We start from the raw sequence: 17,631 nt of genomic DNA, 5'->3' as shown, positions 1-17,631 counted from the left end.
AGTTAGTGCTTCATGGACATTTAACACGTAGGCTACCAAGCAGTTAACAGTTATTGATTGTGTTCTTGAGAATGAGAGGCAAATCTCAAGTTGGAATCCATCATGAATCTGTGTAAAAGTTGTCCAAGTATACTCACCTTGCCCCATAAATTCAAAACTTTGTTTCTTGGGATACTAAAATAACATGCAAGTCAAATCAGCAAGTACAAAAGTAATCGAGACACGACAACTGCACAGCTAAAGAGGAAGCACACAAGACAAGTTTGTGGTAAAAATAAATGTTTAAGTCTCTTTTTTTTAGCAACTTCAGGTTTACCAAAACGGGTGCAGTTACATCATAGTAGTAGACAAAAAACAGGATCAAATCCTTTATGAATCAGGTATTTAACATGACAAATAACAGATCCACAAGTATAAAAACAGGACAGTTATTGGACCTCGACTGAAGTGTACTGCAAAACATAAACAGCGTGTACAGTCAAAGTGGATAACAAAATTTGCCATTTAATACACTATCAGTAAGACGCATTGAAACATCACATACTTGAATAACGAAGTCAACGTACGCAACTAGCTATTGGCTTAAAAGAAATTAGATGTTGTCTAGCCTTGGCAACCCTAGGTTCTTCTGTGCACCTGACTAACGTCTCAGTCCATCTTAACTACCAAAAGTTGTATCATGGGATCAGAGCTTTCAATGCGATTTTTAAACATCTACTCCCCAAGAAACAATTCAAATGAGGGGAAGAAAAAAAAAAAAAAGAAAAGAAAAGAAAAGGGAAAAGACATGCCCTGCAACACCATGTACCCAGTCAGATCAGGTTAACTTCAGATTTAATCTTAAAATGTTAAGTTGACCAGTCAACTTCAGCAGTATTAAAATGCCAGGTTAGAAACACCCTGAAAGAAAACAAGATACAGTACTAATTTGGCTTGATGGCCATTTAAAAAAAAAAAAAAGAGGGAAGTTCAGTCCAGGAAAAGAGAGAGATCTAGTAGTCCACAGGTTCTTCACCCTCTTCATCAAGCAAACATGTGCGAATCAGGGCCTCAGTGACCGCATAGGGGTCGCAGTTGGCAGATGGACGGCGGTCCTCAAAGTAGCCCTTCTTCTCTTGTCCCACTGTTCGTGGAATGCGGATGCTAGCACCACGGTTGGCTACGCCTGCGGAGAACTCATGAATGTTGGAGGTTTCATTGTGGCCAGTCAGTCTACGAGCATTGTCCAGGCCTCCTTTTGGATCATAGGCACGGATGTGGTAGTTGTGCCTCTTTCCGAGCTTATCAATACACTCCTCAATGCATCTAATTAGGAGATGAGATGTAGTCATTTAATAATATAGGTTACAAAATATTTTTGAAAGGAAAGCTAGCCATCTATGATTGGTACTTACTTCAGCCCACCATCTTCCCGCATTTCCTTGGTGCTAAAGTTAGTGTGGCAACCAGCGCCATTCCAGTTGCCAGGGATTGGCTTAGGATCAAATGAGGCTACCACACCGAAGTCTTCACAAACTCGGTGCAAGATGAAACGAGCTACCCACAAATGATCCCCCATGTTGATGCCTTCACAGGGGCCAATCTGGAATTCCCACTGAAAATAGGAGTCACGTTATAATGAATCAAGAAATAACAGAATAATTGGTCACATTCCAAATAGGTAATCTTTAGATGGCATAAGAGACTGGGACAGATGTTACCTGGGCTGGCATAACTTCAGCATTGGTTCCACAGATCATCACACCAGCATAGAGGCAGGCTTTGTAATGTGCCTCCACAATGTCTCTGCCATAGGCTTTATCTGCTCCAACTCCACAGTAATAAGGTCCTGTAGATATCAGTGGAGCACGTTTAAGACCAGACATCTTCAGAACATAAATTTTAATGGTAAAATGTGACAGTAAATGAGCGTTTTTTACCTTGGGGACCAGGGAACCCATTGGAGGGCCAACCAAACGGATGCCCATCTGTACCAAGGATAGTGTACTCCTGCTCCATGCCAAACCAAGGGGTCTGATGGTCTACCATTTCCATGATCTTTTTACATGTATGACGGTGGTTGGTTTCTGTGTTTAAGACCAGAATAGCAATAAGTCTTTAAACAACCCCAGATCAAACATACACTGATGTCGTCTTATCCTCAAATAAACGTACCAGCAGACTTCCGGTTGTACTTTAGCACCTCACACAAGACCAATTTGTTGGGGTCTTTGCGGAAAGGATCCCTAAACATGGCAGAGGGGATGAGATACATGTCGCTGTTGGAGCCTTCAGATTGATACGTGCTGGAACCATCAAAGTTCCACTCAGGAAGATCTGAATAACAGAACATGATTAGAAGCTATTAATTCCAAATCCCTTGGAATTCCAAGACTCTAATATAAATATATTAATGCATTGTAAACGGATGTGGCATTGTCCAGCTTACCTTCAATGCTTTTAGGCTCAGAGTCCAGCGTTCTGGTCTTGCATCGCAGTCCTTCTCCAGTTCCATCTATCCAGATATACATGGCTTGAACTTGGTCTCCCTGAGGCAGTTCCATGTACTGCCCTTTTACCACTTTACTCAACTGAGCACTGGCAGACGTGGCCATTTTTGTTACAATAAAACACCTAAACAGGAGGAAAAGAGATATAGTTTAACATCAAGAAGTCTCACAAGAATCCTGAACATATTGCACTTCCTTAAACTTGGATAAGCATTAAAGCATACATTCAGCACAAGGATCAATAGCTTAAAAGGAATAGTTCACCCAAAAATTTAAATTCTGTCATTTACTCAGTTGTTCCAAACCAGAATGGGTTTAATTTCCACTGAACAGAAAATATATTTTGAAGAATATGGGACTGTAGCCTTGGACTTCCATAGTATGAATAAAACGAATACTATGGAACTCAATGGGGTCATCAACGGTTTTGTTACAGAGATTCTTCAAAATATCTTTTGTGTTCAGAAAAAAGAAATTTATACAGGGTTGGAACAACTGGGGAGTAAATGACAATTTTCATTTTTGGGTGAATTATCCCTTTAAAGGGATAGTTCACCCAAAAATGAAATTCTGTCAGTATTTACTCACCCTCATGTTGTTCCAACCCCGTAAGACCTTCGTTCATCTTCGGAACACGCATTAAGAAATTTTTGATTAAATCTGAGCGCTGGATCACTCCTCCATACTAGTCCATAGGCTTCTTCAGGGATTGAAACTTGCCAGCCCCGAAAAGTTATTAAAAACATCGTTAAAATAGTCCAAGTGGCTACAGTGGCTCAATCTTAAGTTTATCAAGCGACGATAATACTTTTTGTGCGCAAAAACAAACAAAAATAACGACTTTATTTCAACTATTCATTTCCTTCTCTTTGGGCCTCTAGTCACTTAACTTAGTGTGATTCCATAGAGCTACGTCACACGTAGGCTCACTATTGGCCGACACTGGTCATGTGGGTGATGTGTGTGACGTACAACAACAGAAGCCTACGCTATTACACTAGTGAACTGACTCGAGGCCCACAGAGAAGGAAATTAATAGTTGAAATAAAGTCGTTATTTTTGTTTTGTTTTTGCGCACAAAAAGTATTCTCGACGTTTGATAAATTTAAGATTGAGCCTATGTAGTCACTTGGACTATTTTAACGAGGTCTTGAATAACTTTGAGGCCGGCAAGTTCAATCCCTTAAGAAGCCTGGAGGAGTGATCCAGCTCTCAGATTTCATCTAAAATATCTTAATTCGTGTTCCGAAGATGAACGAAGGTCTTACGGGGTTGGAACAATATGAGGGTGAGTAAATACTAACAGAATTTTCATTTTTGGGTGAACTATCCCAATAGTACAATACCAAGCACAAACAAACTGATGATAATTTAATAAAACAGGTTACGGTTAATCTCAGAAGAAGCCTAGAAATAAAACAGCATTGATAGGATTATAGACCATTTGTTGCCAACCAGGTAATTTAGAACGGCTTTGATTTTGGCATCTTAAAATGACTAAGCAGAAAATAACTGATCCTGATTGATTGCAGTATTGTTGGCTTGTGTCGAGAGGGGTACTCGAATCTTACGGTGCGTTCACACCAGACGCGAATTGAGCGGCAAATTCGCGCCTGCCGTGTCTAGTTGTACGCGTGTACACTTTGAATCCATTCACGCATCAAGAGCGAAATTGACGCGCGTAAAAAACAAAAGTTAAGCGAAATTTACGTGCGTCGGGGGCGAAATATGTTGGCGGCCATCTTTTTACAAGACGGCTAATGTTGATCGAGCATTCATCAAGAGAGTCAACGCTCTGCATTTGCTGTGGAGATCAGAACAGCGGTGTATGGATAATCGTCGCCGTATTTGGGTCCACCAGACTCTTCTGAGATGAACCAAGTTTGGCGAGTTTCACAATTTGCTCCAGGAGCTGCGCCTGGGTGACGGCCGCTTTCAGCGGTACTTCTGCTTGTCCCGCGCCCAGTTTGATGATCTGTTATCACGCATCGGAGCGAGGATCACCCTCGCCCTCACCCACCTATTTATTTTTGTTTTGATGATAAATGGAGCCAGCCTAGGCTACTACAAAAGTGATTAAACTGTCCTGTGATTTTTTTCCCCTCACACAACACTGTCCAGACACGCGCTATGTTCTTGCACTAAAGTATTATTCTCTTTACATTAGAATATAATGTTTCATATAATCTAGATTAGATATGGAATAAATAGCATACAAAATGATTGTCTCATTAAAATCAAGTTATGTGATAAAAAATTTACTTCATGTGACAGCAGCAACCTGGCTCCTGATTGGTTAACGCGGCGCGAATTGACGCAGAAGTTGAGATTTTTCAACTCGGGCGGCAGACGCGAATTCGCGTCAAACACGTGAATGCACAAATAGCACTGAATAAATCATTCGCAACGTGCCAAACGCTAAATTCGTGCCAACTTGACGTGCGAATGAGGCGAAATCGCGTCTACCGCGCTGCGCTCTACGCCTCATTCGCGCCGCAGGAATTTTTTACGCGCGTAATGGGCCTTTCACCAAGGGAACGCGGAATGAAACCCATTTATTTCAATGGCTTGTAGAGGTGGGCGGATCGATCCTGAAGTATCGATACTGACGTGGTATCGAAAAGGATCGATCCTCACATAAAAATATCGATCCAAATGTGTTTTTTTACCAGTCATTTTTATTAATTTAGAACGCAATTCAGTGCGTAAAAAAGCTTCTAAGTTTAAAAATAAGCGAATGTTAGCGAATAATTGTGTAGGGTAGAACTATTTCTCCTAGTCATCTGGATACAAGACGAAACCAATCAATCACAGAGAGCTCACAGAGAGCTTTCGATGCTGGTGCTTCTGTCTCAGTGCGTTTGGGAAACGAAGCCTTGCTTAAATGACAGAAACAATCGGGAGTTATTTCGCAATAAACAAATTAAAAGTTTACATAACGGTTCAAAATGTTGACTTCAGTAAGATTTGTTTAATGAAATTAATATTTTTATTCCACAAAGGATCGATGCATTAAATTGATCGAAAGTGACAGTCAAGGGTTTTACAGCCAAGGGTTAAGATTTTTCATTTTTTTATTAAAAGATTAGGGTAGTTTGGTAAAAGTCACTGACTAATTACAGGCGAGTTGAGAGCACAAATCACAAAATATTTAGTGGTCATGAAAACGTATTAAGATTTAGCATATTAATGATGCATTCACCTCATAAATCATGACACACTGCTCTAGCACAGGAAAGTGCATGTAAGTTCAAGTGCATGCTTTTAAAATTAAAATGTATTGGTATCGATACTGTCCCTGTATTTACTTGGTATCGGATAGATACCGAATTTTGCAGTATCGCCCACCCCAAAGCGCAATTTATACTTCTGCGTCGAACTTACACCGTAGTTACGTCATAGGCTGTGCGTAGCGCGCGTACCCTTCGGCGCTTTCAACAAACACGGAAATCAAAATGGATGAACGGCTAGTACCATAGACAGTAAAAAAGGCTAGGCTACTGTGTGTGTCGGAATTTCCTGAGCTGTAGTTTGACATCGTCAGAAAAGCTGTCATGGAGACATATCTCCATTCAAGTTGGCATGTCAGGTGTGTTTTAATATATATATATATATATATATTATATATAAAATTTGTTCCTTTGTTGTCAGCTTTAATGTTTGAATAAACGTTTCATTCTACAAAAGAACTGAGCTCATGATTCGTGTGTTGATTTCGATTTTATATGTGTACATATATACCCTATATATATATATATATATATATATATATATATATAGGCCTATCATATGACATATGGCATAGCGCAGCGCAAATCACGTTGTATCTGAAGGGCAACGCTCAACCCAGCGGCCAGCGTAGCGCATTCCGCGTCCTGTGTGAAAGCCCTAAAACGCGTCTTTGCATTTAGCTACTTAACATTGAAATCACTCGCGCTAGATGCTCTATTCGCGTCCGGTGTGAACGCAACATTGCAAATAAGGCGTTGGGAAAGACCAGACCACGTGCTTTGCAATCTGCATTGGGAATTATCTTTGCGTCCACTTGTGAAAGGGTTGTTCGATCAGTATGGTAAACCGCTATCAATATCGATCGCACAAATCATTAGGTCAGCGCCAAAAGCATCATTGCTGCTCAAAGTCGACGCTTGCCAGCGCATCCCCGAAACCCCGGCTAGCCAGTAACCATGGTTACAGCGCGGCAGTATATTACATCATAGCGTGAAGTATAGATAAACAACGGTGATGTCACAAAACAAGTACAATTTGTTTAAAATCAAACTCCCTATCAACAAAAGAAATAAGTTGCATAACCATTAACGTTCACAAAACCACATTCGTCCATTGCACACAAATGGCAGCCTGATGAATTATAGAAATTTACGTACCTGGACACCAACAAAAATGAAAATGTATGATATCAGACTGGCTGGTCCAGTTGCTTGACTGATAAATTTGCGTTTGGTGTTCTCACATTCTCTGCCCAGGAGCTTGGACTGTCATCCTGATTTATATGTATGGTCGCAGGATCCCGGCGCGTGTGATTGGTCAGCGAGAAGCGCGTTTGTTTGTTCTCAGGTGATTGAAGGCACTGCACTGAAGTGAAGTCACGCCCTCAATTTCGTCGAGGGAACATTTGCGTAGGATTAGTCTTTTTTTGTTGTTGTTGTTGTTGGTGTTGGTCATTCTCTGTTCTTGATAGAGCTATAAAGAAGTTTGTCCCACCGTAGTGAAGGCACGACATTGCAAGCTTTTTAAACAGGAGCTCAATAAGAACAGTGTGTTCCATAGTTGAATTCACAGAGCAAACCCAGATAAATTAAGCATTTATGGAGGAGAAAGCGAGCCTCGTGTTTCACGAGATGTTAAATGCCCCCATGTGGTGTAAATATATAAACATGTGGTGTATAATGTTCATACTGCATCCCTCCTCTTACAAACGGCTGGGACTTCATCATGGTCATAAGTGAAAAAACAAACAAAAAAACAGGGTCGAATTATAACATCAGTTCATTGTATTTTCCCCCAACAATAAGCGAACATGTAGGCTATGTTAATTTTGTTTGTGGGGCATTGACAACTAAAGCTTCAAAAACGTTTTTTTTTCCTTTTTTTTTTGAAATCTTTTGTTCTGATGTAATGCATATTTTTGAGTCATGAACAATGTTTTCAAGTTTTTTTTAAAGTTTTTTGTCAGGCGGTAGGTAGCTACAACCAAATATTTGTATGTATAGTTATATACTGTAGTTGTACTGCCATGGAAAGAGTACCAACCTACCCAATACTTAAAATGAGTAGTATTGTAGTATCATATAGTTTTCACCAGTATTTGAGAGAGATCTACAAACCTTTTCACTCTGCCACAAAGATCAGTTGGGCTCCTCTGGATGATGCATTATCATGTTTTCTAATATTACCATGTCAATTCATAATAAAAGAGGCATGTTGGCAGATGCCACCCTGACTTCTGAGAATATACAAATTGCTGGACAAAGGTTTTTCAATGATCTCAACAGCTTTAAAACTACTGATATTTCTAAGATTTGTTTATGTGAAAGGTTTCAAACCTAAAATGATGCTGTAGTATTAAAAAGTTTTAAATATTTTATTATTAAGACACCATATTAAATATGTTTATTAGTAATTTGTTCGGACAGTTGTACCACCTGACATTTTGGGGGTTTAAGATAACAAATCATAAAATATTATTTAAATGACTTAAAATTAATTCAAACTAAATAGGTTTTATAAAATAAAGTTATATATGTCATGAATTTATCAAATTATTTTAAATGGAAATAATGTACTTGGACACAAAAATATACACGTCATGTCTTTGATGCATTTGTCAATTAATTTTCTTGAACAATAACGTCATTCTATCATTCAATCTAGTTTTTTTCCAGGGCAAGATGGATATCTGGATCTTCATATGGCTCAAAAAAGGTATAGTCATTATAGTACATAGTTACAATATAAGTTTAGACTGCAGCCTTAAAGACATGTAGTTTTACAAGAAGAAACTCCTACTCATAACCATCTTACCCAGAATCAGTGTGCAAGGAAGCAATAACCATATATCTTTCATTTAGAATTGCTCTTTCACTTATAACTATGTGATGTAATTGCTTTAAAGTCATCAAAAATGATGAGATCAGCACGCCTGGAAGACAGTGAGCCTTAAGAAATGTAAAACAGCTGAGTAATCTTCACACAACAACATATAGACCAGGTGAACTGAAAAGGCAAAAGGGCATTTGAATTCAATTTGTTTTTAACAACATGATAGCACAAATAATACAGTCTAGATATATCAAATTATCTTACAGTAACACTTTGTTTTTAGGATCTTTTGAAAGGGCTTTATTTGCAATCCTTTTCCAAATACTCAGTCTGTTTCCTCTTATAGGCTACATATAGTATTTGATGCACATTGTATTTTTTAAGTGTATTGATTCAAAGGACAGTGAATGGATAAGCCTAAATTAATTTGGCATCACTGTTGGTATACTAATTCAAAATATGCAATCAAAAAATGTATTTAAATAATCACAACTGTAACCTGAAACAACTAAATATTTAGTTGTTTGTTTGTTGGGACTACAATATCCAAATTTCCTTAAAGAGGTACTAAAATGAAATATAAGGCCAGTGTCTTTGTCCGGGACACAGAAGGATTGTCATTTTCAAAACATTATATCACAATCATATGCAATGTAGGTCCACTTTCCACAGTAATACCACAGGTGTCATGATGACATTCCCCTGGTGAGACCATGTACATACATGTACAAAATGTGCTCATATTGCTCATTTTGCTCATTTTTTAATAAATTTACCAAACTAGTTAACCTTATCTTGCTTTTGAAGTGAGAGTAGGAATATGCTGCCTCAGTATCTGCTGTGGCCAGAGTAACGCTAGACAGCTGATGCCCAGTAAATCAGTTCTCCCAAGAGACCAGTGATGACCTGGCACAGAAATTAAACATTGAGAGGCAGTGTGTAAAGACACCAGGATACTGTTGGTGGTTTTCCTGTGCAGTGGAAATGGAGGTCAAAGCACACTGTTGTTTCAGAGAAAAGAAACCACCAAAAAAGTTGAAAGCCAGGACACTCTTCATCCTTAGAATTTAGCTTCACCACCTGTGCTTGTGGAAGCAGCTGTTAAAAGTTGAACTAGGAATCTTTTTAGTCGAAGAAAACAGATGCCGGTTTAGTTAAACTGTTAAATAGGCCTATTGTCATTTATGGAAGCACTGCTCCATTATGGAGCCTCCATAGTTTACTTCATTAACTGCAAATTCAAAATAACTAACTACCTGCATGAACTAGTGTGCATGTAGGTAGTTTGCTTCTTTGATATTTCAAAAACACAGATGAATTAGCATTATGTTTTTTACAAATGGCTCCTATTCTCTTTAAAAAGGTTGATCAGAGATGCTTGTAAAGTGTATGCAAATGGCTCCCTCTAGTGGGGAAAACATTTCAGTATAGCTGAAGATTATGGTTTTGAGGTCACATACCTTACCACTGGCAGGACTGGGTGGAGGATTTTTATTGTTTATGAAAAAGATACTGTACCGTACTGTATCTTTTCAGACTGTCAATGTAAAAAAGGTTAATCAGGTCTTTCTCTTTGTGGCAGTGAAAATCTTGGATTCTTTGTAAATCTAAGGCTCCTCCATTGATCAAGACAATATTTGCTACTCTAAGATATTTCTATACAAAGCTGTTTGCTTGTTTAAACAGTTGACATATAATTCAATTTAATAAAATAATAAGTATAACGTTTTGGAAATTCCAGAAGTTTCTGGATTTTTATGACCAATTAATTTATATGATTATTTCAATAATTTGTGATTGTACAGGATATGGTTGTTGTTGTTGTTGTCAGCTATATAAAGGCTCTTAATTGGAATCAATGGTTGCATGTAGAACCTTTAACCATCGATCTTCTTCCGCTTATCTGGGGCCGGCTCGCGGGGGCAGCAGTCTAAGCAGAGGTGCCCAAACTTCCCTCTCCCCAGACAATTCCACTTCCGGTGGGACACTGAGGTGTTCCCAGTCCAGCAGGGAGACATAATCCCTCCAGCGTGTCCTAGGTCTTCCCCGGGGTCTCTTCCCGGTGGGACGAGCCCAGAAAACCTCCCCGGGAAGGCGTTCAGGAGGCATCCGGAACAGATGCCCGAGCCACCTCAGCTGGCCCCTCTCGATGTGGAGGAGCAGCGGCTATACTCTGAGCTCCTCCCGAGTGACCGAGCTCCTCACCCACTCTCCTCATCTCTAAGGGATCGCCCAGCCACCCTGAAGAGAAAGCTCATTTCGGCCGCCTGTATCCGGTATCAGGTCCTTTTGGTCATGACCAAGCGTGCCGTACAAGCCCTGAAATATGAAGCCAAAGCGTCTTGATCGCCCCCCGGTGACTGGTCCTAGTATAGGTAATAAGGGTTTATTACCTATACTAGGATATATGTTATGGATATATGTTACACCTCCCTATGTTATTCAACTATGAGACCAACTAAACAATTGAATTACACTTCTCATATCTTTTTTCCAGAGATAGTTTTTGTCATTTACTGTAGTTTTTATCACACTGATGCAATTTCAAGTGTTTGTATTTAAAATAAGTTTGTTTTTAGTTAGTTATTTGATGCTATAAAAACGGTGCTGTGACGTCATGATTGACAGGTTCTCTGAGCGAAGTAACGCTAGTCACTGAAGCACCAACAGACGTCAGGATCTACTGCAATCAACAGACATCAAAGTTGGAGCAGAACGGAGGAACAGAGCAGACATAGGCCACTTAAAAAAAAGTGCAGGGACTGGGAGAGTGCATTCGGCGCGAGTGAGGGCGTTGATTTCCCGGCTTTACTTCCTGCTCACTACTGTGCAGGTCTGGTCCCAAGATCGCAACTGCGCAGACTCAAGTCTCAAGATGTCAGCACCATATCGGGACACTGGCGGCTTCACTTCTCACCAATGGAAGAGAGCGAAGGGGCGTCGTCCATCTTTTTTTACAGCCCCTCACGGACGACTGCTGTCATATATAACAAAACAAACACAAGTACAGGCCTGGCCTCTCTTGATCTCCACTGTCGTTGCTCCTCCTTTTATGCTTCTGCTCCTCCGTGAGAGATACGAGACCGGTGCGTTGCGCAGGTGTTGCTCATCAGTAATCACAGCACCGGCCTCGCACCGTTCTCCCATGGCCCTCCCTCAAGGGGGACCAGACACGGCGGCTGCAGTACCTGGGGGTATGGAGAGAAAAGGAGACGGAAGCATGAGGAGCGACAGAGACGAGAGAGGGGAGAGAGAGAGAAAAATTTTTTGGTCCGGCTCCTGGACACACTGCCGCCCGGTCCTCAACCAGCTGAGAGACTCACTCGCAGTGCCATGCGATGGTACTGGACATCCGTTGGGGGACGGCTCAATGCTCCTCCGCCACCTGGCGGACAGCGATGGCTGGCAGTGAGTCCCCCATTCCCTGCTCCACCCCCATCATGGCCGACGGCAACAGGCTCCATGCACCACGGCGAACGGGAGCGACTCCTCCGCTCCCTCTCGGGCGGCAGCCACCCCTCCTCGACCCAGGAGCACGGCAGCAAGCTCTCCATTCCACCTGTTCTTCCATCGCTCCAGCACCATCGCCTCAGGCAGCCATCGGCGGTCATCGCTCCTTCGTGCTGCGCGAACTCCTCAGCACCGCGATCCCCCTCAGAAGCGAGGGCTCTCCGACACCGTGTTCCTCCTACCTCCCGGGTTTCAGCACCAGTGTAACGAGGTTAGATGTTACGGGAAGAAGGAGGCGGGAACCGGCGAACATTCAAAGACTTTAATAACAAAATAAAATAAAACAAATACAAAATGAAAATAAAAGACATATAACAAAACAAACACAACACAACTCCAGGCCTGGCCTCTCTCAATCTCCACTGTCGTTGCTCCTCCTTTTATGCTTCCGCTCCTATATGAGAGATACGAGACCGGTGCGTTGTGCAGGTGTCGCTCATCAGTAATCATGGCACTGGCCTCGCACCATTCTCCCACCGCCCTTGACCTTGTCCTGCACGCCACATTCGCCTTGCAGCCCAGCTGCTTCTTCACCACGACAGACCGGTACATCGACCGCATTACTGCAGAAGCGCACCGATCCGTCTGTCAATCTCCCTTTCCATCCTTCCCTCACTCGTGAACCAGAACCCAAGATACTTGAACTCCTTCACTTGAGGTAGGAACTTTCCACCAACCTGAAGTGGGCAAGCCACCCTTTTCTTACTGAGAAACATGGCCTCGGATTTGGAGGTGCTGATTCTCATCCCAGCTGCTTCACACTTGGCTGCAAACCGTCCCAGCGCATGCTGAAGGTCCTGATCTGATGGGGCCAACACGACAACTTCATCTACAAAAAGCAGAGACTAAATCATGTGGTCCCCACACACCGGACACCCTCTGGCCCCTGGCTGCGCCTAGAAATTCTGTCCATAAAAATTATGAACAGAACCGGTGAGAAAAGAGTCGGAGTAAAACAAGGTAGTCCTTCTCCATGGCCTCACCGAACTCCTCCCAGGACTGCAGAACCTTTAACATCGATGAAATCTTTTCATTGCACCAAAGGTGGTTTATAGTAGAAAAAGCTTTTTCAGATTATTAAAAAAAAAAAGTAATTTTAATAACTGGGTTTTATTGGAGAACCTAAAATGGATCTTGTGGTGTTACTGTGGAAACCTCCTTTTGGAACCTTTATTTTTAGGAGTGTTTAGAAAAAACATAGAAATTTCTATTCCTTCTTTAAAAAAAAAAATGTTTAACTTCCATGACTGTTTCAGGTCTAGAAATCAAATTGTTACAATTTTCTCATATATCCCGGTCCCGAATTTTCAAGATCGTGGAACCTTCATTCTTAACTGAAAAAGACAGTTGCTGAGTGAACAAATTAAATAAGAAATATGATGTCAGTTAAAAAGTTAGTTAACCCAAAAATGAAAATTCTGTCATTAATTACTCATCCTCATGCCGTTCCAAACCCGTAAGACTTTCGTTCATCTTCGGAACACAAATGAAGATCTTTTTGATGAAATCTGAGTCATTTCTGTCCATCCGTTGACCAATAAAAGCCTAAATTCAATCTGTTTAGCATATAAAGGGATCGTGTCTCTTCAGAAAATTTGGACTAAACAACTTGATTCATATGGATTAGTTTTACGGTCTCTTTATGAACTGTCAGTTGCATAGCTGTCAATGGAGGGCCAGAAATCTCTCAGATTTCCTCAAAGAGATCTTCATTTGTGTTTCAAAGATGAAGTCTTAATTTTGACATTTTTCTCTGAACTATCCCTTTAAGTTTTATAACTTGTAATCCTTGTTTTGTCATTTTAAATCATTTTAGTATATTTAATAATAATAATACATTTAAGCCATCTAAGCCCTCTTGTGGTCCCAATGGAAGTGTGCTGAGGCCTCCTAGAGGATACTGGCTCTCTGGTTGGGAACTGTCTTAGTGGATAGATAATGTTAGACAAACTTAACATCATGCGTCAAAAGATAGAAAATCAATTTAAAGCAATCCATTACCCATGATACTACTGTCTTTTTACAATAACATATACCCTTCAGCAAGGGCCTCTTCTCCTCGATTCCTAAAGATTTTTTATGGCCTGCTAACTGCAGAATGTCTGGTCGTCAAAACTATTTTTCTTTAAAATCTGTACAGAACTCTTGGAGCGCAGGTGTGCCATCATTACATCACATTCTTTTGATTATATCCAGGGAGTAACATTCATATTGTTAATGGTAATGGCACTTCATTATCATTATATTAATGTAGTTAAATTAGGCTAACTTTATTCAAAAGAACATTCTGGATGTTCTGCTTTGTTCATGACTTTCACTCTAGTGCTGGGCATCCAGGCCTAGTTATCTCTATTTACAGCATACTTTTGGATCGTAACTTGCCCATAAACCGCACATATCTCCCAGCAGATGTTTGGTGGATGAGTTTGGAGAGTATAAAAATTTAATGGTCACAGATGTGTTTGTGTGAGACATATTGAGCAGTTTGTATCAAGAAAGAAAATGTTATGGTATTTACTTGTGTATGTAATATGCAGATGTTGTCTGGGTACTTTTCACTACTTCTGGGTACACTTTTTCACCCAATGTTTCAAAGCCAAAAAAAAAAAAAAAAAAAATTTAGTGTATAATATAGATTTGTAGGATGTAGGTTTCGTTTAAACAACCAAGACATGTTTTATCATGTTCATCACACACACACACACACACACACACACACACACACACACACACACACACACACACACACACACACACACACACACACACACACACACACACACACACACACACACACACACACACACACACACACACACACACACACACACACTCAGGATTTGCACTCAGGAAACATTTCTTATTATTATCAATGTCGAAAACAGTCGTGCTGCTTAATATTTTTGTGAAAACCATTGTGCATTCTTTTCAGGATTCAAAAGAATAGCATTTATCTAAAATAGAAATATTTTGTATTAATGTCTTGACATGTCACTTTTGATCAATACAATGCATCCTTGCTCAATAAAAGTATTGATTTATTTAAAAAATATATCACTATACCTTTGTAGAGTACTTGTACCTTGTGAAAAGGTGGACTGTCAACATTATAATGATTATGGTGAACGACTCATTCTCTTTTTTCCCTCAAAGACGTGATGCACTCCCTCAAGGGACAAATGTTGTCTTATTTGAGGCCTTGGGCTCTGTTCCATTACATTCCTGTCTCATTGATTCTTAGCTATAAAACTGGAGGCTGTTATCGGTTCAGGTTTATGGGCTGGTAATGTGTTTTTGTTTACATAAAAATGGAATTATAGCTTTTGTCTGATAGCATCAGAAACAATTGGATGTAGTTTTTGTGATGGTCTCTGCAAGGATGTGTGAATACAGCAGACTCTTCTGTATTCAAGCTCCTGAAACTAATTAAGTAAGGAGGCCACTGTTTTATTATGCATGGCATGACTTTTTGATAGGGTTTTCCAAAACTAATGTGCCTTTTATATTGTCATTTTTACTGAAGCATTTCTTGAGGATCTGTTAGCGCCTCAGTGGCAACTAATAATAAGCTTTTGTTTTTATTAGTCTTTTAATACAGCGTATTATAATGGCTGAATGGGTTTTCATCCCCCAAGTAATTCAGTTTATGAAAAGTAATTTTGGGGTGTGTGTGGTGAACGTCACGGGTTTTGAGTGGCATGTCTTTTAACAATTCACAAATTTCATGGCCTCACAAAAGTGATAATTTATTTTATGAATTTGTTTTGCTTTTTTTAGAATTAGTAAACATAATTTAGGTCTGAGGTAATGTTTTCAGCAAATAATTAAAACATTATTTAATATTATGATTATACAATTATGTTTTTTTATATATTATTATCATCTGGAAACTCAGGAAAAATTATGGATAATAAATGGATAATATCTGGAATAAAATGATAATAATTGAGCACCAAATCAGAATATGAGAATGATTTCTAAAGGATCGTGTAACACTGAAAATTCTGCTTTGCCATCACAGGAATAAATTACATATTAATATATATTAAAATAGAAAACAGTTATTTTAAATTGTAATGATAATTTAACTGTGAAATTATCAAATAATTTCACAGTTAAATCTGTGTTTTAAATATTTTTTTACCCAAAATTTTAGCCTTGCATTTATTTATCAATTTCAAGCATTTTACAATGTAAAATCTGATTATAAAAACACACCTCTCCAATGGGTTGTATTAAACACAAGTGATATATTTGTAGCATTGCCTACAATCAAATTAAATTCAAAACCAAGTATGCTCGGATTGCTCAGTCCACATTTTAACCAGCCTGCTTTGCAGCACTCCAGTAGCCACGTGGACATATTGGAGTACACTTTACAGATGGAGCTGGGTAAGCGACCCAATAAAAATCATCAGTGAAAATGCCACATGTGATTTTGAGCATGAGATGGATGACAGGGACAGAAAGTGTGTGTGTCTCAGCCTTGCTCTGGCAGTAATCACTGTTGTCGAGGCACTAATTGGTCTTGTCTGTTTGTGAGGCCACACACTGTGACGTGAGGCTTCTCGCAGATGGGTCGTGCACGCTGACTTTAAGGCAGACTGGTGCCAGACAGGCCTATACTGAGCTATTATGATCAACAACAAATGGGTCTATAGGCTTTAAATATATGCTTAAATGTCTTTATTTTAAGTTTTAGATGCATGCTTCTTTGAAAAGATATTTGTTTCAGCTTTAGTTAAAAATGTCCACTGAGATTTGGCACCGAAGTAGCCTAGGCCTACCTATTTTATTTTCACCCGGGTCTTTCTATCAGTGAAATGTACATTTTTAACACTCAACATAATATAAACATACATAATAACATCATAAAAAATACAGTATAAATTTAACTTCAATCAAAGCTAAAGATAAACATTGCATTGTCTGTCCTTCATTCAATTATTATTTTACTATGATTATATTTTTTATTAGCCTATTATATTGTGAATATAAACATAATTAAAAAGAATAACAAAATTAAAATAAAATTATCAAATTATTTTATTTTTTATGGAATGGTATGCAGAAAATAACTATAATGTAAAATAATTTGTCAGATCGGTTTGTCCAATCAGAAGGCTTTTAAGGCGCTTTACAACTGTCAATCATTCTGCTGACAGTCCATATATGGGAAGTCGGAAGCTGAGAGTGTGATAGAGGAACTTATTTGAGTCTTGAAGGTGATTTTCTTTTTTCCATTTGTCAAAAGTAGACAAAAGTAAATCCTGATAAAGCTTTTCATCGCTGGAGGAGAGAGCTATAACGCGCTTGAAAACTGAGCTTGTGTTGCTTCTGCATGTGACAGGTGAAAATAGCACGGTTAGTTTATCGAACCTTTAGAAAAAAGTTTGCATAGCCTATGTGTTTTTGTTTTGTTTTGTACCATTCCTGAAACGTCATGCTTTTATGTCTCATATGATATAATGAGATTATGGAGCTCACACTCAAGGAGGAAGAACACCTCACCTCAAACTAAGAAAAATTTAATGTTGTGAATTTAAGTTTACTTTTTATATTTCTTTGT

General features: G+C 39.4%; 1 protein-coding gene across 1 annotated transcript; it reads right to left on the bottom strand.

Annotated features, from left to right (window-relative positions):
- Positions 1-262: 262 nt before the first annotated feature.
- glula (glutamate-ammonia ligase (glutamine synthase) a) lies at positions 263-7,300 on the bottom strand. The gene is made up of 7 exons (XM_077220228.1): positions 6,878-7,300; positions 2,429-2,613; positions 2,155-2,316; positions 1,920-2,066; positions 1,701-1,828; positions 1,395-1,594; positions 263-1,305 (listed from the first exon to the last, which is right to left on the bottom strand). The coding sequence occupies exons 2-7, from the start codon at positions 2,592-2,594 to the stop codon at positions 993-995; spliced, it is 1,116 nt and encodes a 371-aa protein (XP_077076343.1). The 5' UTR covers positions 2,595-2,613; positions 6,878-7,300; the 3' UTR covers positions 263-992.
- Positions 7,301-17,631: the final 10,331 nt, after the last annotated feature.

Source organism: Siphateles boraxobius, unplaced genomic scaffold (genome assembly GCF_051911475.1).
Source record: "Siphateles boraxobius isolate OS27281-9 unplaced genomic scaffold, OSU_SipBor_1 1, whole genome shotgun sequence".
NCBI lineage: Eukaryota > Metazoa > Chordata > Actinopteri > Cypriniformes > Leuciscidae > Siphateles > Siphateles boraxobius.
This window is presented reverse-complemented; position numbering and strand designations above follow the sequence as displayed.

Bases quoted from the DNA above. Each gene is read 5' to 3' on its own strand.
- glula (XM_077220228.1), bottom strand. From the start codon at position 2,594: ATGGCCACGTCTGCCAGTGCTCAGTTGAGTAAAGTGGTAAAAGGGCAG. The intron at 1,595-1,700 runs GTAACATCTGTC...TCCTATTTTCAG, and splicing joins CTGAAGTTATGCCAGCCCAG to TGGGAATTCCAGATTGGCCC. The intron at 1,306-1,394 runs GTAAGTACCAAT...TCTCCTAATTAG, and splicing joins CGGGAAGATGGTGGGCTGAA to ATGCATTGAGGAGTGTATTG.